The sequence below is a fragment of the Somniosus microcephalus genome, chromosome 23 (assembly GCF_052327205.1).
Source record: "Somniosus microcephalus isolate GS21.2 chromosome 23, FLI_Smic_1.0, whole genome shotgun sequence".
NCBI classification, from domain to species: Eukaryota; Metazoa; Chordata; class Chondrichthyes; order Squaliformes; family Somniosidae; genus Somniosus; species Somniosus microcephalus.
In genome coordinates this window covers 23,089,769-23,116,118 of record NC_141009.1, presented here as the reverse complement: position 1 = coordinate 23,116,118, position 26,350 = coordinate 23,089,769, and the positions used below count along the sequence as shown (strand labels likewise).

Sequence of the window (26,350 nt, the reverse complement as noted above, 5' to 3'; positions counted from 1 at the left end):
GGCTCTGATCTCACTCGGCTCCTTTCGGCTTCAGCTCCGATCTCACTCGGCTCCGCGCCTTCGGCTCCGATCTCACTCGACTCCGCGCCTTCGGCTCCGATCTCACTCGGCTCCGATCTCACTCGGCTCCCGGCCTTCGGCTCTGATCTCACTCGGTTCCCTTCGGCTCCCAGCCATCGGCTCCGATCTCACTCGGCTCCGGCGGCAGCTCCGATCTCACTCGGCTCCGGACCTTCGGCTCCGATCTCACTCGGGCTCCCTTCGGCCTCCGGCTACGATCTCACTCGGGCATCCTCGGGAAGCCGAGCGCCGGAAGTGCAGGGTGAGCGGGGTTTGCCAGATTCCGTTCCGGGTTGGGACGGTTAGTCGGAGAGACTGTATCCGAGGCCTGGGCAGCGACAGCACCAGGTGCGGTGGGGGGGTGGGTGGGGGAATAATATATATAAAAAAAAGAAAAGAGAAAAAAAAAACATGTGAGGAAAAAAACACCCCCCACACCACTGCGAGGCGGCGTAAGTATGAAATGCGCGGCGGCGGTTGATAAAGCGAGCAGCGGCTTTGAGCGAGAATAGGGCCCAGCCTCCATGTTGTGGGTGAAGTTAGGAACCAAGTAAGTGCTTTGCTGAGTTTGTGTGCGCGCTGACCGGCGCTCGGACTCCTCACTCACACAGCAACGCAGGGCTTCACCGCAAACCAAGTTTCGGCCTCCATTTGCTTGGTGTTTATCGCCAAGTTTTCCCACAAGCTCACGCTCGCCTCTTTTTAAAAAAAAAAGTCCCAATTGTGACCTTTTTTTTGTGGTTCCCATGCCAAGTTAAATGACCTCCCGCGTCAAATCCAACTTAAAGGCGGCTTATTTTGGTTTTTTATTGACCAAGAAAACAAAATTGTTTTCATCCCGTTGGCCGGCTTTGGGGTTTTGTTTTTGCGGTGAGAATTATTGAAGGTTTAATTATTGAAACTTTGAATTGAAATCAACGTAACAATTGAGAGTTAAATAACAAAAAAGGATTGTTCGTGACGCGCTCTTGTCCTTTATGAGGGAATGTTGATAACAGTTACACTTTTTTTTAAAGTAAATTGTTCCGTGATTTACAGGGAAAATAAACAACCAAGAAGTGTTTTCTTGGTCCTAGACATGCCCTTCAGAAAATTCTCAAGCTATATGGTAAAATTGATTAGTAAAATCTATTCGATTGCTAACATACTTGTTTATAATTCTGTTTAACAAAAGGGACTAAAGTTGCAGAAGATACTGTGCAGAATGAAAGTGAAATGAGAGAAAAAGACTGTTGACCGTGTAGTGTACATCGTCTGGTCAAAATCAACAATGTCGTAACTGATGCCCGCGACTAAACCGGTGTTTAAACTACCTTTTTTTGCTAACACTTTTCCTATATCAGCAAGACTGACCTTGTAATCCCAATCTACTCGAAACACATGACCATTAACATTCTCATTCAAACGGAGGACAGAGTTTGTACTTGGATAAAGTAGATTAATCGTTCCCCCATTACTTTGTGGTAAAAATACATCCACATTTTTTGTATTTGCGAGGATAAACATATGTTTGGGTTTCTTTAGTTGGCTTCATGCCCACCTTTTCCCAAAAAAAAAAAAAAAAAAAATTTGAGGACATTAATCAAAAATTCCGAATCAAGATGTAATTCGCAAGTGGCAGTTGCCATTGAGTTAGCTCCGGAAAAATCAAGATCCTGTCCCACACCTATCTTGCCATTGCGTGTATTTTTAGGCTAAGAAATTCAGTGTGGAGATTACATTGTTTCATTGTGGAAGCACAGATGTGCAAATATGATTATTACCTCAAAGCAAGATGGGGCTTTATTGTTTCCATATGAAGTCCCTTCAGCTACCATGCACATTTAAACCTCTACCTCATGCCAACAAATTTGATGATTATTTTTATTACTGATTGCAAAAGATACGTGTAATTTCCCCATGATCTCAATGACATTGTTTTTGTACTATTCAAATAGTTGAGATTTCAGAATTCGGATTAGAATTATAGAATGTTACGGCATAGAAACGAGCAATTATCCCATGACATTCTCGCTGGTATTTTTCTCTGCGTTACGCACCTAGTCAAATCCCATTCTCCCACTCCCTCCCCATACCATAGAATGATAAATAACAGAAGGCGCTCTTTAATAATAATTTTTTTTTCAAGATCTTAGGACTATGATTCCAGTTGATTTGTATCAATTCAAATTAAAAGGATAAAGCTAAACTGTGCGCATGGTGATACAATATTCTGAAATCAACAGCTCTACAGTGGTAACTGTGTAGCAACTCTCCATCTTTTACCTGGTAAAAGCCATGTCTGTGGTTTATTTGGTTGAAAATTTGATCTGTTTGATTTACTATATGTCTATGATCGCACATAATAAATACTGGGAGCTGTAGTCTGTTTGAGCCACCATTTTGATTGACTTCAGATGTTAAAGCTGTTTAGCCCTAAGAATATATTTTTATTGCACATACTTTAAAAAGGGGCAATTATAATCCACCCAACTTCAGTGCTTTAATTCTTTTTAAAAATATATATTTTTTAATTTGTCAGTTTACCTGCATTCTACTTTTCTGCTAATTGTAAGTTAGTTTCAGTATTCTGTTGCTCATTTCTATTGTATTTCTAATTGTCCATAGCTTTCACATTCTGGTGAAATATAGAAATAAAATGACACCTTTGATGTTGCTATGCTGGAGCAGCAGTGCTCTGCTGTATGCAATGGTAACTTATGGGCTTACACTTTCAATTGCCCCGATAGTGAGTTCCTCACCTTAGCGATGCTGTTTCGGTGAGGTGCTGTGTGGAAGCTAGTGCTTCTCTATGGTGGGGATAAATTGGAATGAGTCACCACGTGCTCGCAGCTCTTGACATTAAGTTGCAATATGGCATTGATGGGGCCAAAATGCAGGTTGCCTGCCCATCCACTTGTGAGCATGGCGCGTAACATGGGCAAATTGGAGAGATGGGGAATGCAGAAAGGAAATGATTATGTTGAGATTACGGGTTACATATGCACTCAGATTTGTAACTGCATGTTTAAAAAAAAAAAAAAAATACAGGTGCTCCCGTGCACATTTTTGTGATTCTCCATGTGTGGCGTTCACATCTCCACATTTACCTAATTTCAGGGAGATGGAAGTGAGCTGGAAGGGGGTGGAGGGGCTGCGTTCTCACAAGACGGGATCGTAAATTAGTGGCCAAGTCGCTGTGCTAATCTTGCAGACTGCCAGGTGGTCAATTTAAGAGCAGGATCAGCAGAAGCTGAAGAGCCGGTTTTCGAACTGCTCTTTTGAGTTGGGGAATAGTGTTTCTCACTTAAACAAAAGAGAGGGTGACTATTAAACATCTTTTGAGGTTCACATTCTACTAAATGCTGCCTAATTTTCACCATTCTGCCATCAATTAAATGTTGTGAAAATAAAACTGTTGGAGGTGACCTAGAAGCAAGGATGCTGATGTAGAAGTGTCAAAAGCTGAAGTAGGAGAAACATTATTGCATTTAATTGCTCTAAAGCATTCTTCATTGTGTTCTATTGGACCTTGCTGTCCTCTGCCAAAACTGCTCAATACTTGATCATTCTGGAATGCCAAGATAATCTCTCCACTCCCCCCCCCCCCCCCCCCCCGGCTTATTTTCTCCACTATCAACCATCTGCTTAAACCCTTCTTTCTTTCCTCCCCTCGGCCCCCCCCCTCCTCGCCCAACCTCCAACAAGTGCAAAGATCTTATGGACTTTGTGAGCAAGATTGTGACCTTCCAATCAGCTGCCTCTGCCGTATCCCTCCCTTCCCCATGCCTGCCAAGCCAAGGTTCCCCCTAACCTGGTTTCTCTCCTTTCTCCCCTCATGCTCTCTCGAGCTCATCTTGTCCATGACAACCACCTCCTGCTCTCTTGACCCTATTCCCTTTAAACTTCTGACCACCCAACTTCCCTTCCTAGCCCCCTTGCTAGATGATATTGTAAATGGGTCTCTCCTCAGGTACTCCTCCTCTCTTTCAAATCTACCATTATTACCCCCATCCTCAAAAAAAACCTCTTCTCTGTCCTTGCAAACCACCACCCCTCTCCAAGACCACTTTTCTCTCAAGTCCTTGAATGTAGTGTTGCCTCCACCCCCACCCAAATCCGTGCCACCCTTTCCCGCAACTCTATGTTTGAACTTCTCCCATTAGGCTTCCACCCCTGCCACAGTGGGCCTAACTAATCCAAGTCACAAATAACACCCTTTGTGACTGTGACCATGGTGCACTATCCCTCCTTGCCCATCTCGATATCTCTGCAGTTTCTGACATGGCCAACCATGGCCATGACATCAGGTTCCATATGTACGCTGACAACACCCAGCTCTACCTCACCAATACCCCCTCTCAATCTCTCCACGTTCTCTGTTATCAGCCTGCTTGACCAACATACAGTACAGAATGAGCTGCAATCTCCTCCAATGAAACATTGGGACGACAAGCCGATTGCACCCCCCTTCCTGGTCACTGTCTCAGGCTGAACCAGACTGTTCGCAACCTTGGTGTCCTCTTTGACCCTAAGCTGAGCTTCCAACCCCATATCTTCAACATCACAAAGACCGCCGACTTCCAACTCTAACATCGCCTGTCTCCATCTCTGCATCAGCCCATTTGCTGCTGAACTCCTCAACCATGCTCCAGTCTTGCCTCCAGACTCAACTATCCTATGCTATCCTGGCTGGCCTCCTATATTCCACCTTCCATAAACTTGAGCACATTCAAAACTCTGCTGTCCATATCCTAACCTGCACTAAGTCCGGTCAGCTATTACCCCTGTGCTCGCTGACCTTCATTGTCACCCAGTCCACCAACACCTTAATTTTAAAAATCACATGCTTGTGTTCAAATCTCTCAATGGCCTCTGTAACCTCCTTCCAACCCTCTGAGAACTCTTGTAATAATAATAATTCAACTTTATTGTCATTGCACAAGTACATGAACAACGAAATGTGATCTTGCAAGCTCCCATGAGTCCAGTACAAATAACATTAACATTAAATGTAAATAGCACCATCCTGGGAGAAGCAAAGCCGCTGCGTCTGTGCGCGCCGCCATTCCATTTCCACCATTCCTCCTGTCCGACAATCTTCAGCCCAACGCCCGGGCCTGCTCACCAGCCGCCCCTCCCGGGGCTCCTTCCGTGACCTTCTCACCAACCGCCCCTCCTCGGGGCTCCTTCCGTGACCTTCTGCACCTGGTCTTCCCTGATGGTCACCCCTCCAGGTACTAACCAGGCCTGGCTCTGCTTAGCTTCCAAGCCTTGCCAGTGACCCTGTCCTTAGTCCTCCAACTCTGGCCTCTTGCGTACCCCTCACTCCATTCACCCACCATTGGTGGCCGTGCCTTCAGCTGTCTAGGCCCTAAGCTCTGGAATTCCTTCCCTAAACCCCTCCACCTCTGTTTCTCCTCCTTTAAGACTCTCCTTAAAACCTATCTCTCTGAGCAAGCTTTTAGTGACCCCTCCTAATATCCCCTTCTTTGGCTTTGTCAATCTTTGTCTGAATACGATCCTGTGAAGCACTTTGGGAGGTTTTCCTACATTAAAGGCACTATATAAATGTAAGTTGTTCTGTATTAATACCATCTTAATTTGATTTTGATGCTGACCATTACTGACATGATTTTGACACTTGTGAGTTACATAATCTTTCTTTTGCAAATGGAGAATAATGGATTCCTCTCTGAATTATCTAATAAAGGCCCGAGCACAGCTCAAATAGTTTATGTTCGCTGTCTTAATCCTGAGGTTAGATTATTGCTTAAATTCACTGAAGCATCTGTTGCCGTTTACTATATCTAAAGTTGTAAATCTTTGTTGTGGTTTTTTTTGCTTTTGTGATGCGGTATTTTTGTTTTCCATTCCCGTTTTAAATGATTTAGTGCTTAAAAGAAATGCTGAATTTGGTGTATGATCTCTTGAAAATGTATCAAATGTGTGATATAGCACCTAAAGCACTACTGTGAGATGACTTATGTGGTGAATTGCAGGAAGATTCACAAGCTGGGATAAAAATATCACACAGGACCTTTCTCAATATCTTGCATTTGGAAATGAGATTGAACTGTTATAAATGAAGTTTTGTCATGCAGCAATGTGATGAGGTTAATTATAACACCAATGAAGTGTGAAAGGCCCATAAGTCGAGCGCCGTAGGCCCGAGTCACAATTTGAAACACCCGCCAGTGGTGCATTATACTGTTTTATATTTTAAACGTTATGGGATATTTGTGATGTAGTAATGTGATCATTGAGTTTAGTGGCAATTTTTATTTTTTTAAACTGTAAAAGGAGTTGTAAAGATAGATAAAGAACTTGTATTTATATAACTCACTTCACATCTTCAGGATGTTCCAGAGCACTACACAGTACTGTTGTAACACAGAGAAACTCAGCAAGGTCCCGCACACAGCAAGGTCCCGCACACAGCAAGGTCCCGCACACAGCAAGGTCCCGCACACAGCAAGGTCCCGCACACAGCAAGGTCCCGCACACAGCAAGGTCCCGCACACAGCAAGGCCCCGCACACAGCAAGGTCCGGCACACAGCAAGGTCCCGCACACAGCAAGGTCCCGCACACAGCAAGGCCCCGCACACAGCAAGGCCCCGCACACAGCAAGGCCCCGCACACAGCAAGGCCCCGCACACAGCAAGGCCCCGCACACAGCAAGGCCCCGCACACAGCAAGGCCCCGCACACAGCAAGGCCCCGCACACAGCAAGGCCCCGCACACAGCAAGGCCCCGCACACAGCAAGGCCCGGCACACAGCAAGGTCCCGCACACAGCAAGGTCCCGCAAACAGCAAGGTCCCGCACACAGCAAGGTCCCGCACACAGCAATGAGAAATGATCAGAGAATCTGTTTGGTTTGAGGGATAAATGTTATAGAGGTCACCCAGAAATCCTTTGTTCTGTTTCAAATCGTTCGATGGGATCTTTTAGGTCCAGCTGAGAGGGAAGACAGGACTTTAGTTTAATGTCTCATCCGAAAGAGCCTGCAGCAATCCCTCGGTACTGCACTGATTCTAGATTATGTGCTCAAGTCTGGAGTGAGGCTTGAGCCCACAACCTTCTTGACTCAGGCGAGAGTGCAAACACTTAAGTCAAGACTATTAGAATATAGTTGACATTTACTGCTGCTCACTTGTAAAATTAAATGAGTAATGCAAGTAAATTTGCACAGGCATATCTGCATTTTTTACAACCCAACCCAACAACCTAATTCAACTTCCATGGCAGCCAGTTGTGCAGGGCTAGAAGGAGTAGGAATCTGTCACTGCCATCCCTCTCCTAACATCTGTCTGAGGCTGAACCACACTGTTCGCAACCTTGGTGTCATGTTTGACCCTGAAATTAGTTTCCGCCCACATATCCGCAGCATAACTAAGACCGCCTATTTCCACCTTCATAACATCGTCCGTCATCTGCTGCTGAAACCCTCCTCCATGCCTTTGTTACCTCTAGACTTGACTATTCCAACACACTCCTGGCTGGCCTCCCACATTCTATCCTACGTAAACGAGAGGTCATCCAAAACTCGGCTTCCCATGTCCTAACTCACACCAAGTCCTGTTCACCCATCACCCCTGTGCTCGCTGACCTACATTGGCTTCCCGTTAAGCAGCGCCTCGATTTCAAAATTCTCATCCTTGTTTTCAAATCCCTCCATGGCCTCGCCCCTCCCTAACTCTGTAATCTCCTACAACCCCATAACCCCCCCCCCCCGAGACATCTGCACTCTAATTCTGGCATCTTGAGCATCCCTGATTATAATCGCTCAACCTTTGGTGGTCGTGCCTTCTGTTGCCTCGGCCCTAAGCTCTGGAATTCCCTGCCTAAACCTCTCCGCCTCGCTATATCTCTCTCCTCCTTTAAGACTCTCCTTAAAACCTACCTCGTCACCTGCCCTAATTTATCCTTATGTGGCTCGGTGTCAAATTTTAAAAATCTTTTAATACTCCTGTGAATTGCCTTGGGTCATTTTACTACATTAAATACGCAGTATAAATGCAAGTTGTTGTTGCTTGCTTACGATTGCCTGAGGCACTGGACAAGTTGAGAGGGCAAAAAGCTTGTGTTTTAAACTATATTAAATATATTTTTCCATCAGAGAATGTTGGTAGTCCAACTAAAAAATGCGTTTTGAGAACAAGCCGATTGATGCTCCTTGTTCTAGTGGGCAGATTTCTGTTACCAGTTGATCAGAATTATGAACAGTATTGGGGAGAAACCAACATCCTACTGCTCTCCAGTGTGTCAGAATGGTACATGGACTAGTTTACTTTTTTTCCCTCTCATTTTGGGGACGTCCTGGCCTGGCATCAGTGCTTCTGCTTAAATAAGCCCAAGATCTAGAACCTGCCATGTGTGGAATCATATTTATATACTAGTCATCATTTGTAGTGAAATGATCTCTCTTCCCTCAAATGTTCCAGTACTTGGTTTTAAATGGCACTAGTTTGGCTTGCAATTAGTTATCTAATTTTAAAGTTGGTTAGGAAATATTTTCCACTTTGTAAGAATGCATACTTCCCTTTATCTGCATTATGCTCTTTCCGAGATAGAGGTTTTTAATACAGCAACAAAAAGTAGCTTAACATCTAACGGCAAGCAGATAAGACTGAAGCTTTATCAGATTGGACTAAACGGCAGAACTGTGTTTATCCATGAGGGTAGCAAAAAATCTTCAAGAATGCAGTTATGGTTCCTAGGTTGTCTGAAGAAAAAAACACTCTTTAGTTTGTTTAAATATTGTTTTCTTTTCATGCTTTTTGTATGGGAGGTGCGGTGATGTCATCTTGACAAAGTGTAGCAGTGATCTATAACTTCAGGCAGGGTAAGAATGCAGAATGCTTTGCCATATGGGAGGTATTACCCAGCGTGAAAGATAATTTTTATGGGAGTGTAGAGTTCCACTTTATTTCATTCGTATGGTCCAGGAACTGAATTATTTTCCATACTTCCACACATTATGAGCTAATCAACTACAGGGAGTGGGAGTATTTTCCTGTTAATCTTTCTCTGGCCCACCCGCCAGCCAGTGTTGCTCATTGGGACGATTAAATATATTAAGCTCTGCATTTCGTTTATAAAATTCCTAATGCTCCCCATCAACACTACTGCTCATTGAGTTGAAAGTCAACTAAAATTAAATCCAATTGAGTTCATACAATCCCCCAAAACAGTATTTGTCGTTTGAAATAGTTTACATTTCTAGGGTTTCTGAGTGGCAAATTCAAATTCTACAAATGTGCAGGCTAGCACCACTGAATGGTGGCATGTGAATTCATTCCTGCATATCGGTGGGAAAGACCAAGTGGCCACCAAGCACTCCCAAACATTGGGGAAAACCAGTGAGAAAGTCATGCCTGTTGCATACCTACCAGCAGCTGTTTCAGGATTGTGTCAGTAGGGTCAGGTTGCAAGCAAAGTATTCTGTAAAGTTGGGAGTCAACACTTAATTTTGGCATCGGTCAAATGACCCTAGTATCCCAAACTTACAAGAGAGTATTTTGGTGACTTGTAGCTGGGCAGATGCATGCCTGGCCAAGACAGATTCCATGGCGTGGTGCAGCGATGGAAAATAGGTTATACTCAACTACCACTGCGTAGCTAAGCCACGTAGACCAGGAAGATTCCGGCCTCGATCCTGGTCTCTACTTAGTCTACCAGCTAGAAGGACAAGGGCAGCAGGCGCATGGGAACACCACCGTCTGCAGTGTGTACCATCTACAAGATGCACTGCAGCAACTCGCCAAGGCTTCTTCGGCAGCACCTCTACCACCTAGAAGGTCAAGGGCAGCAGGCGCATGGGGACACCATCACCTCCAAGTTCCCCCCCAAGTCACACACCTGCCTGACTTGGAAGTATATCGCAGTTCCTTCATCGTTGCTGGGTCAAAATCCTGGAACTCCCTAACAGTACTGTGGGAGTACCTTCACCACACGGACTGCAGCAGTTCAAGAAGGGGGCAAGGGCAATTAGGGATGGGCAATAAATGCTGGCCTTGCCAGCGACGTCCAGATCCCAGGAATGAATAAAAACAAATTAATCCCAGTCGAGGCAGCAGCGGGGATGCTACAGCAGAATTCAGCAGTTCTGGGGTAGGAAGGGGAAAAAGAGTCAAGATTCAAGTTCCTTATACTTGGCACACCCCTGCTAAAAGTGTGCGCACCTGGGACTAAGGAGGACATAATTGGGCTCCGCCTCTCGTCACATAGTCTGCTAATGCTTCATGTTAGGAAGAATGGCAATTTACATGAGGTACTGTTGCTGGCGAGCTGTCGCTAGCAAGGGGTCAGTGATTTCAGAGGAGAACATTGGTAAGAAGAGAGGAAAATATATTGCAGTTGTATTGTTCTATAGGTGGCAGTTGGCAGATACGCTAGTTTTATCATCGAATATTTTTGACCAGTTCTGTCCTTTCTCCTCGCGCACCCCCCCCCCCCCCCCCCCACACACACCAATAAGTACAGTTTGAACAGGTAGAGGTCTTAACATTTTTTTCACGTTCTATCAACAAAAATGTGGAGTAGGGTTCGACTTGAGTTCATTGTATATTTTGACAACCAAGAAAATGTATTCTGAAAATAATATTGTAGAAAGCAGTGTACATGTCACACCAGTGTATGTCACATGACTGTAAAGATTACATTCATCTCATGCTGCGCTGCAGACATTACTTGTGCTGCTGCATAAGTTACATTACAGGTTTACAGGTCATAAAGCATAACATTAGGGTGCGACAGCTACATGCACAGGATTTTACAGCGTGCGAGAGGGTTAAGATCCAGTTGGAAAAGACGCGGATAAAGGATCCTCTTTTTCCGATTGAAACATAGCATTTGCTTGCAGCCGATATGTAAAAATGACTACAATAGTGGCATTGTACATTAAGTGAAAAGTGCCCCATGGTTGTGTGGAATGTAGAGCATGCATTGTTAATATTCAGTCTGTGATCTAATCTGTAGTCTTAAGGCTATACAGTCAAGATGAAAGAATTGTAATTTAATGTAGTTTTGCATCCAAACACAGTGTTACCTTTTTAAATATAAACTGTGCAACCATCATATTTTCATGCAAAAAAGGGGGGGGAAAATCATAATAATTTAAGTCAAAAAAAGCACAAAAAAACTTTTAAAAATGTGCTGTAATTCCACCATTTCACGACTTTATGCATTTTAACCGTAGTTGAATTAAACATATTCCGGCCCTTAAATGGACCAGTTCCAGTTAAAGTATCCATGAGACAGCACGGAGTTCTAGAATCTGACAGCACAGAAGGAGGCCATTTGGCCCATCGTGCCTCTGCTGGCTCTTTGAAGGATCTGTCCAGTTTAGTCCCTCACCCCAGCTTTTTCCCCAATAACCCTGCAAATTAGTCTTCAAGTAGATGTCCAGTTGCCTTTTGAGAGTTCCTATGGGAATCTGCTTCCCCCATTCTTTCAGGTAGTGTGTTCCAAATCATAACACTGGGTGGGGGGGGGCGGAATTCCTTTCCCCCCCTAGTTCTTTTGCCAATTATTTTAAATCTGCGGCCTTGCAGTCCACTAGATTTCCTATCTGTTAGTTTAAGGACGACATATCGCAATATACTTTGGGTTTAATTGATGAAACATCACCAGAGAGAAAACTTTGGAGTTGATGTTTTTTCTTCGCACCAATAAAATCGCACAGACATCAATGAAAAAGCTAAGTGTTGGTCAGCAATATGGGTGAGATAATGTCACAATCTTAGTGTTTGTTACCAGTTACATTGTTGTAGGTTGTTCCTCCAGGCCCTGACAGCATCCTGTGCAGAACAGCAAGTCGGCTGGTTCCTCATACCTATGCTGTGTGTAGTAAGTTAAGGTGGTGCAGCAAAAGCTGTGGAGTTCCTTGGATTAGCAGAGAAATTAAAATTGAAATGATACTTTAAAAAAGCATATGACATTCTAGGGCTATGAACACAAAAGAAAATCACAGAGTATAGAAATGAGGGGAAAGAAAAAAAGATTAGAAAGGTTAAGCAAAGGTATGACAGAAGACTGGTGGGTAACAAAGGGAAACAGTAAGGATTTTAGAAACTGATTTTAAAGTGAAGAAACGCGCATGCGCGGAATTTTGAATGGGCCACACGGCCCCCGCCTCACCCCCCCAAAAAAATAATTACAGGGAACATTGATCAACAAATGTCATGAAAAATCTTGCATAAAACATGCACTGCCAGTCCACAATCTGCGAGCTCCCTGCTGTCAAGATTTTTGGCTGTATATTTTGTGCCAACATTTAACATTGTAAATTGTTATGTCAACTTTTCCCATTCCGTTTTGCTACGTCAGGTGTCAGAGTGCAGTTGCGGGCTCTGATGGAGTTAGTTTCTGAAGTTTCTTTCACTTCCATCGCCTTCTTGCAAGTTAAAAGCTTATTTTCATAATTGACTGTGGGCAAAATGTCACGAGCAACTTACTAGTTTTTGAAGAAAGAGTAGAGCTTATTAGACAAGAAAAAGGAAAGGGCGAAGCAATGGAGGTACTAACAGTACTTTGCCTTGGTTTTCACACAAGTGTGTGTTAATGGGAATGATGAGGTGCAAGAGGAGAACTATAGATAAGGAAGTAAAAATGGTCGAACTCAAGTAAAAAGGCACCATGCTCCACTGGCATGAATGCTGAGGGAAGCGATAGCAGAGGCTTTGACCATCATCCTTAAAGATGAAAGTTGTGCCAGAGAACTGGAGGGTTGTCAATGTAACACCTCTGTTCAAAAAGAATAAAAAGGGATAAACCAGGTAACTACAGAGCACTCAGCCTAACATCAGTACTTGCTAAGCTTCATGGGGCCAAAGAGTGGGATAAAATTAATACTCATCGAGAAACATGTGGGTTAATTAAGGACAGCCACTATGAATTAGTAAAGGGGAAGTTATGTTCGACCAGTTTAATAGAGCTCTTTGAAGAAATGACAGAGTGCATTAATAAAGGAAATGAAGCAAATGTTTCAAAAGACATTTGATAAGAGGAGGCTTGTTGGTAAAAACATGGTTTGAAAGAGAATCTAGCAGCAAGGCTAAGAGAAAGTTGGTTGAAGGAGAAGGAAGAGTAGTGGTTAATGGATGACTTCTGGACTGGAGGGATGAAAACAATGTTGCCACGCCCACGCAGTCAGTATGGAGTCTATTGCACTCATTTGATACAGGGGACACTAACACAATTTTCAGACAATAAAAATGAGGGTGGTTAACTGAAGAGTAATATTCAGTAACAACACAAACTGGTTAGTAGATTAGATGTAAGATTAATTTTCAGAAGGCCTTTGATAAAGTCCCACATAAGAGGTAAGTGCAAATTTAAAGCACATGGGATTGGGGGTAATGTACTGGCATGGATTGAAAATTGGTTAACAAACAGGAAACAGAGATTAGGAATAAATGGGTCTTTTTCAGGGTGGCAAGCGGTGACTAGTGGGGTACTGCAGGGATCAGTGCTTGGGCCCCAGCTATTCACAATATATACTGTATCAATGATTTGGATAAGGGAACCAAATGTAATATTTCCAAGTTTGCTGATGACACGAAACTAGGTGGGATTGTGAGTTGGATGCAAAGAGGCTTCAAGGCGATTTAGACAAGTTGAGTGAGTGGGCAAATACATGGCAGATGCAATATAATGTGGATAAATGTGAAGTTATCCACTTCGGTAGGAAAAACAGCAAGGCAGAGTATTATTTAAATGGTAATAGATTGGGAAAAGTTGATGTACAAAGGGACCTGGGTGTCCTTGTACACCAGTCACTGAATGCAAACATGCAGGTGCAGCAAGCAGTTAGGAAGGCAAGTGGTAAGTTGGCCTTCATTGCAAGAGGATTTGAGTACAGAAGCAAGGATGTCTTACTACAGTTATACAGGGCCTTGGTGAGACCACACCTGGAGTACTGTGTACAGTTTTGGTCTCCTTACCTAAGAAAGGATATACTTGCCATAGAGGGAGTGCAGCGAAGGTTCACCAGACTGATTCCCGGGATGGCAGGACTGTCTTATGAGGAGAGATTGGGTCGACTAGGCCTGTATTCACTAGAGTTTAGAAGAATGAGAGGTGATCTCATTGAAATGTATAAAATTCTGACAGGGCTAGACAGACTGGATGCAGGGAGGATGTTTCCCCTGGCTTGGGGGGGGGGTCTAGAACGAGGGGTCACACTCAGGATACGGGGTAGGACATTTAGGACTGAGATGAGGAGAATTTCTTCACTGAGGGTGGTGAACCTGTGGAATTCTCTATCACAGAAGGCTGTGGAGGCCAAGTCACTGAATATATTTAAGAAGGAGATAGATTTCTAGACGCAAAAGGTGTCGAGGGGTATGGGGAGAGAGCGGGAATATGGATTGAGATAGAGGATCAGCCATGATCATATTGAATGGCGGAGCAGGCTCGAAGGGCCGAATGGCCGCCTCCTATTTTTCTATGTTTCTAAATTTAATGCAGAGAAATGAGGTGAAAAATTTTGGGAGGAAGAATGAGGATATGTGCACTAAATGGTAAAGAGGAGCAGAGACTTGGGGGTTCAGATACCCAAATCTTTAAAAGTAGCAGGATCAGTTGAAGCTTTTTTACAAAGCATATCATTTTATAAATGGGGCAGAGGAGTGCAAAAGCAAAGAGGCCAATGCAAAACCTATACACGGAATTGTTTGTGCCACAATTAGAATATCGTCCAGTTTAGGCGCCCTACTTTAGGAAGGATGTCAAGCCCATGGAGAGGGTACTTCAGTCTTTAGATATGAGGAGATATTAGAAAAACTGGGCTCTTTTCATTAGAGCAGAGAAGGTGAAGAGGAGATCTCAAAATTGTGAATGGTTTTGATAAGTAAATAGGATAAAACTACTTCCACTGGTCAATGAATCGGTAACTAAGTTGCTCATGTTATGCTCGAGTGCTGTCATCACCAAAAGGAGTGGTTAAGAGAGAATCTTTTACACAAGGTTGTTCGGAAATAGAAGCAATGGGTGCAGCAGAATCCACAATAGATTTTAAAAGGGAAGTGTGTTAATATTTGAAAAATAAAAATGTATGGGGAAAGGGCAGGGGAATTGGATTAAGTGCACAGCCAGTATGAACGGAATGGACCAAATCCCCTCATCTTGTGGTGTAAAATGCTGATTGAGTATCACAGCTGTAAAGAATCGTTTTTACTGTAAAAGTGGCCCAAATTTATTAATTTTTATTGCTTAAAAAAAAAGCTGAATGCCTCAATAAAACACAGACTTCATGAAAATTTATGAAATGGTGAAAAATAAGCATTGAGAATTGTCTTTTTAAAAAGAGACACCAATAATTCTTTATGTGCAGTATTTTGTTTCAGCTTTTTTTGTTTTACTTCCAACACAATTTTATTATTTCTCCTCCATCCTGAAGATACCGGGTACAGTTCCATAAGTGAGCATTGACATGCTATTAGACAGTGGGGGCATCAATAAAAAGTCTAATCTTGTTCTTGTGAGATGCGGCTGGCTGTTTTTTCCTCTGCATAGTCCAGGGATGCTGAGACATAAAAATAGCACTTCCCAGGTGTTTCTAGATGACACGAATGCCACTTCTTTCCACAAGTGCGGGTATTGTGCAGCTGGCTTCAAGCTAACTATAAAGCTGAAATAACAACAGAAAATGCTGGAAAAACTCAGCAGGTCAGGCAACATCCGTGGAGAGAAATTTGAGTTGATGTTTCGGGTTGGACCCTTCTTCAAAACTGGAAAGAAAAGAAACTAGATCGAAGGCAGGGCTGCGATCGGACAAAAGAATAAAAGAAACAAAAGACCTGCTGAGTTTTTCCAGCATTTTCTGTTGTTATTTCGGATTTCCAACATCTGCAGTATTTTGCTATCTAACTATAAAGCTGAATGGTTCTTTAAGCATTTAAATGCAAACTGGTTAGTGTTCAACTTTAAATGAAGCTCTTCCCTCCCCCAACCCCCATTTTCTTTCTCCATTCTTGCAAGATGCTGACTAATGTTTCGCAGGGACTACTGCTTCTGGTACCTCATCTGAGTGGCCATTCTTTCTCAGTGAGGCTGGAGGAATGAGTATTGATGGGCTGCTGGATTGTGGGTCTCATCACAGCCAAGCCGGTTTGAATCTTCACCCAAATTCCACACACGCTTTCCACCAGGATCCACTGGCTAGCGGTCAGCAATAAAAAGCCTTGGCTGAATTTGTTTTCCATCTCCCCAGCCCTAGGGCACTGAGGCCAATTATAGCGCACTCGACCAGTGTCCCAGCTGGAATCCGCTAACCCGGAACAGACGGGGATCGACTGAGGTCTTCCTGACCTGTGTGGCTACGTAGTATACCAGGTGGGGCAGGTACCCACTGAGCTATGGCGAAGGAACCAAGTTAATATTTTAGTAAGTTGCTTAGCAACGCGAGTCTGGTACTACTGCGCTATGAATGTGTTGCATGTGGATTTCAGTTCTGTTCAGTTTCCCCCTTACTGAGTTTTAATCTCAACTGGGATGGAGTGGGTGAGGGGAAGGGAGTTGCTTACTCTGGCGGACAGATAAAATGGCAAGATAACTTGTGGCCAATTATTAACTGCTTGCCATTTTAAAATGGAAGGAAAAACAAAGATGTAAAGAAAAATGTTGTATGGGGACACTATATTAAAATAAACAGTTGTGACTTGATGTGTGATATTCACTTAATGTCAAGAAGTGAGATGATCAATGTAATTACATCTACAGTATTTGGTTTCTCACTGCAGTAAAACAGTAGACACCCAATAATATCACACCCCTGTTATTAAATTACAATTTGGAATATGTTTCCTCTGACTGAGGCTGGAGATTAAAGTATTGTACCTTCCTTCATATGTCTTGTTCTGCCCCAATTATATTTCTAGAATTGGTGATCTATCCTGCGCAAACCCTTCTGCCTACCCACTGCGATCTGGTAGTAGCGTGCTTCTTTAAATTTATTCACCCTAATGCTGACCAAATGATGTTTTACACCTCAGGAAGAGCACTAAAGACTCTCTTACTACTGTACCTGTGTGGCTGCAGCTTGTCTGGGAGAGTATTACTGTGGAAAACATTGCTTCTGGTTTACAGTTACAGTGTGATCGTATCATCTTAATCTGGACCCCATCCCCTCCCCCATTTGACCGTTTGCTGTTACATCAACTGTCTGCTTGACCTTTAGGTGATTGCCCCACTTTCTCTAGTTGATTTTTTGACGAGGGTGTTTTTAAAAAAATGTGCCACAAATTAATACTGTTCTCTGAGAGCGACCTCAAGCTTGAAGCACTGTGCAATGAGTAAAAGCTTCTCAATTGGGAACATTTTCTACATAGCACAGTGTTGTTGCCCTGGGAATATGTATGGTCAAAACTGAAATTACTGTACTTAATTTGGAAGAGCTGCCAGGCAGTTTTAAATTGATTTGAGATTGCCTGGTGGTATTTCACTGGGGCCCTGGCTGCTGAAGTGAAGCATTTTTTCTCTCTAGATATATTCTGGTTAGCAGACACCTTTACACAATGTAACTGTTGTACTTCCCACCCCTAAATGTACTTGGCAACAGTAAACTTTCAGAATTGAGCTATTTCAGTTGAATATTTTTATTTGCAAGAGTTACAAAATGTAAAATATTTTGCTACAGTTGAACTGTACACAGGCTTAAAATAGTGCTGCCTTAGCAGTGAAAATTTCCCCAAGGCCCCAGTACCTCGTGTTCGATTTTAGGCATGCTGTTCGTGTCGCACTGGTGTGATGCTAATAGAAAACATGCCATAGAGTTCATTTTGTAATTTATACTCCTTTGCTGTAGCTGAGTTTTATGATGCCATATGAATGTTTAGATGAATGAATCATTTGATTTCAGACATGCTCTCGTTTGGCGTGCGCAGGCATAATATCCACAGGCTCTCTTTCCCAGCAGTTCAACTACCTTAAAAGAAAATCTTTTCCTGGCTTTTAATTTTTTTAATTGAAGTATGTCCTGACACCTTTTAAAGCACAAGAATGTGGTATTGCACTGTTGCGAAATAATGTGGTAGAACAAAAACTCAAGATATTCCTGATGCTAATACTGCCACAATTTGCATAATACCCCCACTTTCTAGAGCCCCTGCCAAAAAATCATGTTGAATTACTTGTGTGACGGTGCCAAAACTAATTTGTACTGTGATATATAACACAGAAATGATTTTACAGCTTTGTAAATATTCAGAATGCCTCACTTCAATATCCAAAATGGTCTGCAGTTTGCTGCACATCATGTAGTATTTTTCAAGCTCATTCTTGCTGTTTGATAGCCCCTTCATACATTCTGACATGTAATACACAGCATTCCCAGATAAATTGTCATTTTTGTATTATATACAAGATTGAATTGTGTGGTACTTAATGGAGCTGAAAGATTAGTTTGCATGAATCACACACAATCGCCCGTGTACCTTGTGATGAGCTTTTGACTATTTAATACAGGGAAATCACATGCTGTGTGTGTGTATATAACTGATTTCCATTCAATGCAAGATAAATGACTTTGTGTGAAATCCTTTTCTGTAAAGATCAATTATAGTGGTTTTATTTGTTTCATTTTGTGACCCTCACAGGTTTTCAACATTGACCATCGAAGAAATGGATAACGGTGGTTATATTCAGTTTGACGTGCCTGAGTACAGCAACTGTGTTCTGAGCCAACTTAATGAGCTACGCTTACAAGGAAAGTTATGTGACATTATAGTTCACATTCAGGGTCAGCCATTCCGAGCCCACAAGGCTGTCCTCGCTGCCAGCTCCCCTTATTTCCGTGATCATTCAGCACTGAGCACCATGAGTGGTTTATCAATATCAGTTATTAAAAATCCAGATGTATTTGAACAGTTACTTTCATTTTGTTACACTGGGAGACTGTCGTTGCACTTGAAAGATGTTGTTAGTTTTCTTACTGCTGCCAGCTTTCTGCAGATGCAGTGCATAATTGACAAATGCACTCAGATCTTGGAGAGCATTCACTCAAAATTCAGTATTGTGAGTATTGACTCGGTGGTTGTCAGTACTGAAGATAATCAGGGAAATCGCAATGGAGTTAGAGAGAACAATAGCCGCTTCTTAAATCCAGTGGAAATCTCTCCACCGTATTATGGCCAAGTACGGCAGACAACAATTGCTAACGAACCACGTATGGAGGCCACACCAAACCGAAGTTTTCAGAATCGGACTATGGAGGAGAGGCACTCTGACCCCGGAAGCAGTGGTAGCATTTCTGAGCATGAAATCCAAATTGAAGGTGATCACGAGCAAGCAGAATTAATAGTGAGGGAGACCAATCCAATCGGCGCCCAGATTACAGAGGTCAAAGTCAAAATGGAAAAATCCGATCGGCCAAGCTGTTCTGATAGTTCCTCAGTGGGTGATGATGGTTATCACACAGAAATGGTAGATGGGGATCATGTGGACAGAATGGTGGCTGTGAACGTCAGCTCGTACGGACCAGTGTTACAGCAAGCTTTCTCGCTATCTCAACCAGCATCGCAGTCAGCTGGCTTATCAACTACCTACAGTTGCCTCACAAATTCAAGTCCCTCTCGATCTATGCTTAGTAATTTTAGAGGTCGAGGCCGACTGAAACGAAACATACAGATACAGAATGAAGGGCAAAATGTGATTAGTCAGTCTTCTGATGGCGACAGTGGGCCAAACAGGCAAGGTTTTGAGAGTAATCCCCGTGACCATGACGCAAGGGAACACTGGTTTCCATACAATCAGAGGTTAATCTGCATCTACTGCGGAAAATCCTTCAACCAGAAGGGGAGCCTAGACCGACACATGCGGCTCCACATGGGAATAACTCCTTTTGTCTGCCGCTTTTGTGGGAAAAAGTACACGCGGAAAGACCAACTCGAATACCACATTCGCGGGCACACCGATGACAAACCATACCGCTGTGAGATCTGCGGTAAATGTTTCCCCTTCCAAGGCACTCTGAATCAACATTTGAGGAAAAATCATCCTGGCGCATCGGAGATTAAAGGTCGAGTCGAGTCACCTGACCGAACAGACACACAAATAGAACAAAAAGAAGGTGACGAGCCTTCTCCCTCAGAAGACACCAACATGGAGACTGCAGCGCAGGATGTTCTTCCATTGTCTCATGTTTCTGAATGAGTGGCTTAGGCATAACGAAGCCAGAAGCACACAAAGCTAGAAATAATGCTACAATATTAGTATTTTTTTGTAGCGCAGCATTTATATAATGTTTCTGGTTATGAAACTACTATTTTTCCCCAATCAAGTTCTATTTTTTTTTTCTTGTATCGATTTTTCCTGAAAATTGATCATTTGAATACTTCAGAAAATTTAGTGTTTGCTGCCTGGTTAAAGGTACAGTGTATAATATAATTATCAAAAAATAAATAAATTGCCATGTCCAAGCGGAGACGGGTCAGGATAATTAGTTACGGTAACGGGAAGAAATGTGTGTGATAGTACAATAATGCACCATCATAATAACTAAAAGGCACTGTGGCAAGCCTAAACATCCATTTGCGCTTCACACAGCAGTGAGAAATGCTATTCCAGGCCGTGCTTCACCAATGAAGGTTAAAGACGTTTTATTTTGCCCGCCCTAAAGGTGCAGTGGTATGAGGTTTGAACTGAACTCTTCACTGGGGGAGCGTTGGAATCCTGGCAGAGATCAGGTTTTAAACTTCCATTACGCTGTTTATGATGAGTTTGATATTTATTTTTAACCAGCAGCTTGGTGAAATGTTAATTGACACGAGACTGACGATCCCAGCCTCTGGCGTGTGTCTTGACATATTATGAGCACCCTCTACTGTTCAGTCCATGTGTAACATTCTCCCAAAATTATCCGTTATTTTTTTTCATGTCAGACTGTTACCTGTGCCTGAGTGTGGTATTGGTGCGATAGCGTGGATGCCAAACAAGACCTTAATATATGATTGTCTTGTTTCAGCCTGCACTATTAAACTGTCCACCCCTTATCCAACTTCTCTTTGATCAGTGTTACTTTCACACTGCTGTGTGGAATAGTTTGAATGCTTCATGGCCATATTTATTAGAGCAGAGATAAGTTATTAAATATACCTTTTCTATTTTAAAAATCGTTTCACTCACTCATACAGGAGACCTACATACAATCTTTTTAGACTGTGATGCAATTAAAAAAATATATATTTAAGAAAACCTACTGATTTTCTTTTATAATCAGATTTACCCATGTCCAACGATTGTAATCTTTAAAATTAGGAATGTACTTTTAGCATATTCCCAACTCTGATCAGACCTCGTCATGTACTCCAGCATCTTCAGGGAAATGGTGTTGGTCAAATGGACAACAATTATTTTCACCCAGATGACCGGCCTGGTGAAGGTACAGGATTGCCTCTTCTCCTTTGGTGTCTTCTTTTATAAAAAAAAAAAAAAGTAACCTCTGGAAAAAATGGTAATTTACCATTCGTGATGGGGTTATTGTTACAACTTTTGCGCTTAATGACTCGGCTAAGAAGGAATGCTTCCTTAATCTTCAAATTTAGAGACTAGAATTTATACTGAAGAAATCCGATTTAATGACCTTGCAGAGCAACATTTCATTTCATTTGGTGAGGTCAACTAGTTACTCTGTCAATAGGCACACTTCCAGGTATTTATACTAAATTCAATACCGCACCACATTTGTCGGTTGAGGAATGTTTGGGGGCGGGGGGGGGAAAATCAAGTCAGTATTTAAAATACTAGGTGGAAACATGACTAGCATCTACTTTTTAACCATTGTTTTGTTTATATATAGTTATATATAATTCACAATACCAGAAGAAGTGGTGTGTTGTAGAAAAGATTGTTTTAAAGCAATTCAAGCAACTTTTAATTGTGTAAAAACTTTCACTGTTAACCAAAGCCTCTGTGCCCCTCTACCCTGCATGTTCTGTCTCTTCAAAAGAAGTAACTAAGGCTAGCCTCACTAGTTTTGCTGATGGGAGCATGCTATAATATCTGAAGTTAATTAAATTGATTATGGAATTAATACTTCAAATTGCCATACTATATGTTGTGCTAGTAGTGGCCTCAGTCTAGCACTTATATATATATATAATTGTGTCTGCAGAAATTGCCGATTGTACAAAGATTAATTTTAAAAGTTTTTGACCTTTGGTCATTGGAGAGCTTCTCTTTCAGCGCAGTAGATTGAAACGCTTGGAATGCAGGCAGGCGTGTGATACTTTAAGAAGGTTGACTGCCAGTTGTTCTGACATCAGTAGGGAAGCTTCCAAGTTCTTGTGTTAAATTCCATGCCACATCACTCAGTTGAGAAGTTTGGGGGCAAAAATAAATAAAACCAGTATTTAAAATAAGTAAATACATGACTCACATCTACTTTATAACCATTGCGGTTCACGTAAAATCATAGTACATCTATATTGCGTAGAAAAAGATGACCCTTCTCTCCTCACCCTGCAAACCCGGTTTTCTCTTTCTTCCCCCCCCCCCCCAAAAAAAATGTTTTGGTGCATTTATTGTACACCGTATGCTAAACTAACGAACTGTAACCTCGAATTATTTGATTAAGGATAGACTTGCATATATTCCCAATGCTGTCTGTAAAAAGGATACCTTAAAGTTTCTGATGTATGTTTTTAGAGGAACAATAATACTGCTTAACTGTACCTTTTTTTTTTTAAAAAGGAGTTGGTACTAATTGGAACAGTCTCCTTTTACATAAGTTTTTTTTTTAAAGAAAGCTACTTTTACTTATAACGTGAAAGACCTTTCCGCCAGCTGTAGTATTCATTGTGAGATTTCACAAGGAAGAGCCGGAGCATTAACGTTGCGCCATATGCTCAGTAAGTGCTGGAAAAATCTACTGGTCCTGAATTCATTCCAGATTTTTGGGTCTGTCCGTACTTGGTCTATTGTGTAATAAAATCCTGTGGGATTTGGAAAAAGTTCAGCTAACCTTTCATTATATTGCTATCCGTTAAATATCCACTCTTTGCATCTTTTCTTAATCCACAAGAATACCGAATGAAGTGATGATGAATTCAGGTGCTACAGCTTTTAGCCATCCTGAACAAATGATTGCCTGTATAAGCAGGCACCAGACTTGGGAATGAACGGAGGGACCATGGATTTTCTCAGCCTTGGAAATATGGACGTTATTATTGGTGTGTAATATTCTATAATCCTTTTTACTTTTCTTTGTACAAGCCAGGTGAATCCATTCTCAAAAACCATAATATACATGCTGTGATGTTCTAGTTTTTAAAAAAAACTAAGTACTACTAAACTTAAACAGTTTAATTGTTGCCTGGTTATAGTCCAATCCCTTTTTGGTATTCAAATAGCAGTTGTATATTGGAAATGTATGTACTCCACTGTGGTCATTGTGATCACTGCCAATCCTGGATCCGTGCACACTTAACATGCAGATTTTCAGGTTATTTGAGTTTGGAGAGGATACAGACTCCAAAAGGGACATAGTTGTGTATGGCCTCACCTACCTTTTTCAGGGGATTTTCCCTTAAATGGTGCTGTTAGATCAGGTTAGAATTATTTATTGAACCAGCATTAACAATTTTATATATAAATAATATTTGGATGAGTACGGTTTCAAATTTTTTGTTTATATAAATTCTTTACATGAACCCTGTAATATAATCAATCGGGAATTCTAGTCAACTCCAAAGTATTGATGGAATGATTGAAGTTGATGTTTTCTGGAATGCATGTAATCTTTAAGGAAACCTATAGAGTTTTAATCTTTGTTCTAAAACCCAGCTAATCCAATATAATTTAACAGAACCGCCTGATTTAACACTGTTTGGGTAACTCAAGAGCTAAGCTGATGATGTCATTTTATCTCTTAGATTATCCCATGGAATTCTTTTTCCTAAGAAGCTAGCAGTTATCATGACCATTTCTAAAGCAAAAGCAACTGTAATAACCAGGATAAAGCACAAATTCTACCCATTAAAGTTTGCTTTCTGGCTAGTATATTTTGTGAATGGCTGAAATTTCATGAGCCTAGCCTGATCTGCCATTTTGAACTCTGAGCTACAATGCCAAATGGGCACCCTATTGCACTTTGACTTCCTGAACTCGGTCAGAAATGCTTGTTGAACTCAGCAGATACGCGACAGGCATTTGAAACCGTATAATTGCAAATTAATGAATAATTCCCTGCCATTTCCTTCTCTCTCTCGTTCAAAGGAAACAACAAGACAACACTTGAAATGTTCAGTGTTCACCAATTTTGTCCTGCATAAACTGGGGTGCAGTACTGTCAGTGAAATTGGAGAAAAGTGGGAGAGTATTTCACACTTCCCTGCATCACTTTGGTAAATTTCAGGATCTGTGTTTGGAGATGCAGGTGCTGATTGGATAGAATAGTGCAACACACAAATATAGATTGGTGGACAGGAAGAAAATGAAATTAGCTGCCGGTAAGCATTTAAAAGGTGTTTGTGTGTGTGTGTGTGTGTGTGTGTGTGTGTATATATATAATAAAAAATCTTTTAACAAAGCGTGACTTGGACATCACATACCTAACACTTTCTTAAACACCCCTACTCAGACTGGATTTTAGTGCAATAAACACTCATTCACAATAGACACATACAGTTTTAAATAAGCTATTTTCAAACCATATAGTGCATTTTTTTTTACTTTTGATATTTACTGTGTATAATCTGTTTAGGACCATTGCGTCATAAGCAACCAAAAATGTATTCCACTGTTTTATCAAGCAGTATGTCTCGAGAAGCGTTTGCTTTTTTCTTCGTGCAGCAATTGCAGAAGTTACAACAGAGCTTTTTTGAGGAAGAGTAAAATGACTATATATAAGGGAAATGATTTGACATCATCAGAGCAGGTTTCAATTTACACAGGCAGAGCTATTCATTTTCTGGGCTCTGTCGATATGATCTTAAAGAACCACAAAATGGCTGCTAGATTGTCACCATCTCGAGGGGACATTGACTTGCAGTTCACTTACTAAAACTCTGGAGATTTTCTTTAGCAGGCCGTAATCCATGAGTGAGTGAAGTAAATGAAGCGAAGTAAAGCTGATGCTCTGACAGTTGATAACTAGCCATTATGGATGTATTTTCTAGCATGAATGCAATCAATATTTATTCAAAAGTATATGTTTTTCTCTTATCCTATTAGCTGTGTCTGACTGTGATCAATTAATATTTCAGTGCTGCTTAATTATTGTTTTGATGTTAATCCTTTATTTCTGTACTTCCATTTTGTTGCTTGTAAACAGCTTTTGTATTGTTTGAAGAGTAATAAATGGAAAGTTTCTGTTTTTGTAAATAAATCTTTTGCTGTTATAGAACCTGAACGGTTTGGTCTCCATTTAGATTATAGTATGATAAATTGAATGTTGTATACCCACACTCAGTCTAAGGACTTTCAACATAATTTATTTTCCAAAATTCAATAAGGTCCATAAGAGCTCACTACTAAGCCGGATCCATCTGTCTCTGCTAGTTTTTTTAGATAAGTTACCTATTAAGTAAAGAGATCTCTTGAAAAAGGAACAATGGGAGCCACTGCTGTTGTAATGTCACATAGGTGGCAGCGCTATGCATGTGTCTGAGAGGTGGTGCAGTCTATCGATGGAGGGAGACAAAAGGCTAAATGAGAAAATGAGCGTTTCATTTTTTTAATTACAGGAAGACAGAACGTGAGACATTTGTAGACTGGCGCTGATCTATTTCCTGCAGCATGTTGGAAAGGCAGGATGTGGTTGCAGTTCATGCTATTTTAGTGACCCAAGGAGGCATGTCATCGGATTAAATAGTATTTTGCCCTTGTGTACCCCCTTCCCTCCACCCCGTGATGGAGTGCCTCAGTTCCCCAAGGTTGCTTCCTCACATAGAGAGCGGGCAAATTTCAGTAAAGGTCAGCTCGGGTAAACTTGTGACCTGATTAGAAGAAGCTCACTTGTTTAATCGGCCTTTGATCTATTAATAAATTGTACAAAAAGTATAGTTCTATATTAATGGGAGGAAAAATGGATCTCGGGCATTGATTTATTAATACAATAACTAACTGATTTGCACTTTGTATGAAAGGAAAATACTGAGCATATGGACAGGCTTATATTTTCATAAGAGAAAGTCTTGCATTTATATAGTGCCTTTCACAACCACTGGACGTCCCAATGTGCTTTACAGCCAATGAAGTACTTTTTGAAGTGTGGTCACTGTTGTAATGTAGGAAACATGACAACCAATTTGCGCACAGCAAGATCCCACAAACAGCAATGTGATAATGGCCCGATAGATAATCTGTT

At 41.7% G+C, this 26,350-nt stretch overlaps 1 protein-coding gene across 3 annotated transcripts; it reads left to right on the top strand.

Annotated features, from left to right (window-relative positions):
- Positions 1-351: 351 nt before the first annotated feature.
- On the top strand, positions 352-25,393 carry zbtb34 (zinc finger and BTB domain containing 34). Of its 3 annotated transcripts, none has more exons than XM_085965603.1 (3): positions 352-512; positions 16,259-16,431; positions 18,642-25,393. In XM_085965603.1, the coding sequence occupies exon 3, from the start codon at positions 18,667-18,669 to the stop codon at positions 20,194-20,196; it is 1,530 nt and encodes a 509-aa protein (XP_085821729.1). In that variant the 5' UTR covers positions 352-512; positions 16,259-16,431; positions 18,642-18,666; the 3' UTR covers positions 20,197-25,393. The 3 variants fall into 3 exon arrangements, with proteins under 3 accessions (XP_085821729.1, XP_085821730.1, XP_085821728.1); XM_085965604.1 differs by lacking the exon at positions 16,259-16,431 and adding an exon at positions 1,235-1,360; XM_085965602.1 differs by lacking the exon at positions 16,259-16,431 and having other exon boundaries at positions 355-512.
- The last annotated feature ends 957 nt before the right edge of the window (positions 25,394-26,350 follow it).

What these genes read in the sequence shown, in the direction of transcription:
- zbtb34 (XM_085965603.1), top strand. Translation starts at nt 18,667, where the DNA reads ATGGATAACGGTGGTTATATTCAGTTTGACGTGCCTGAGTACAGCAAC.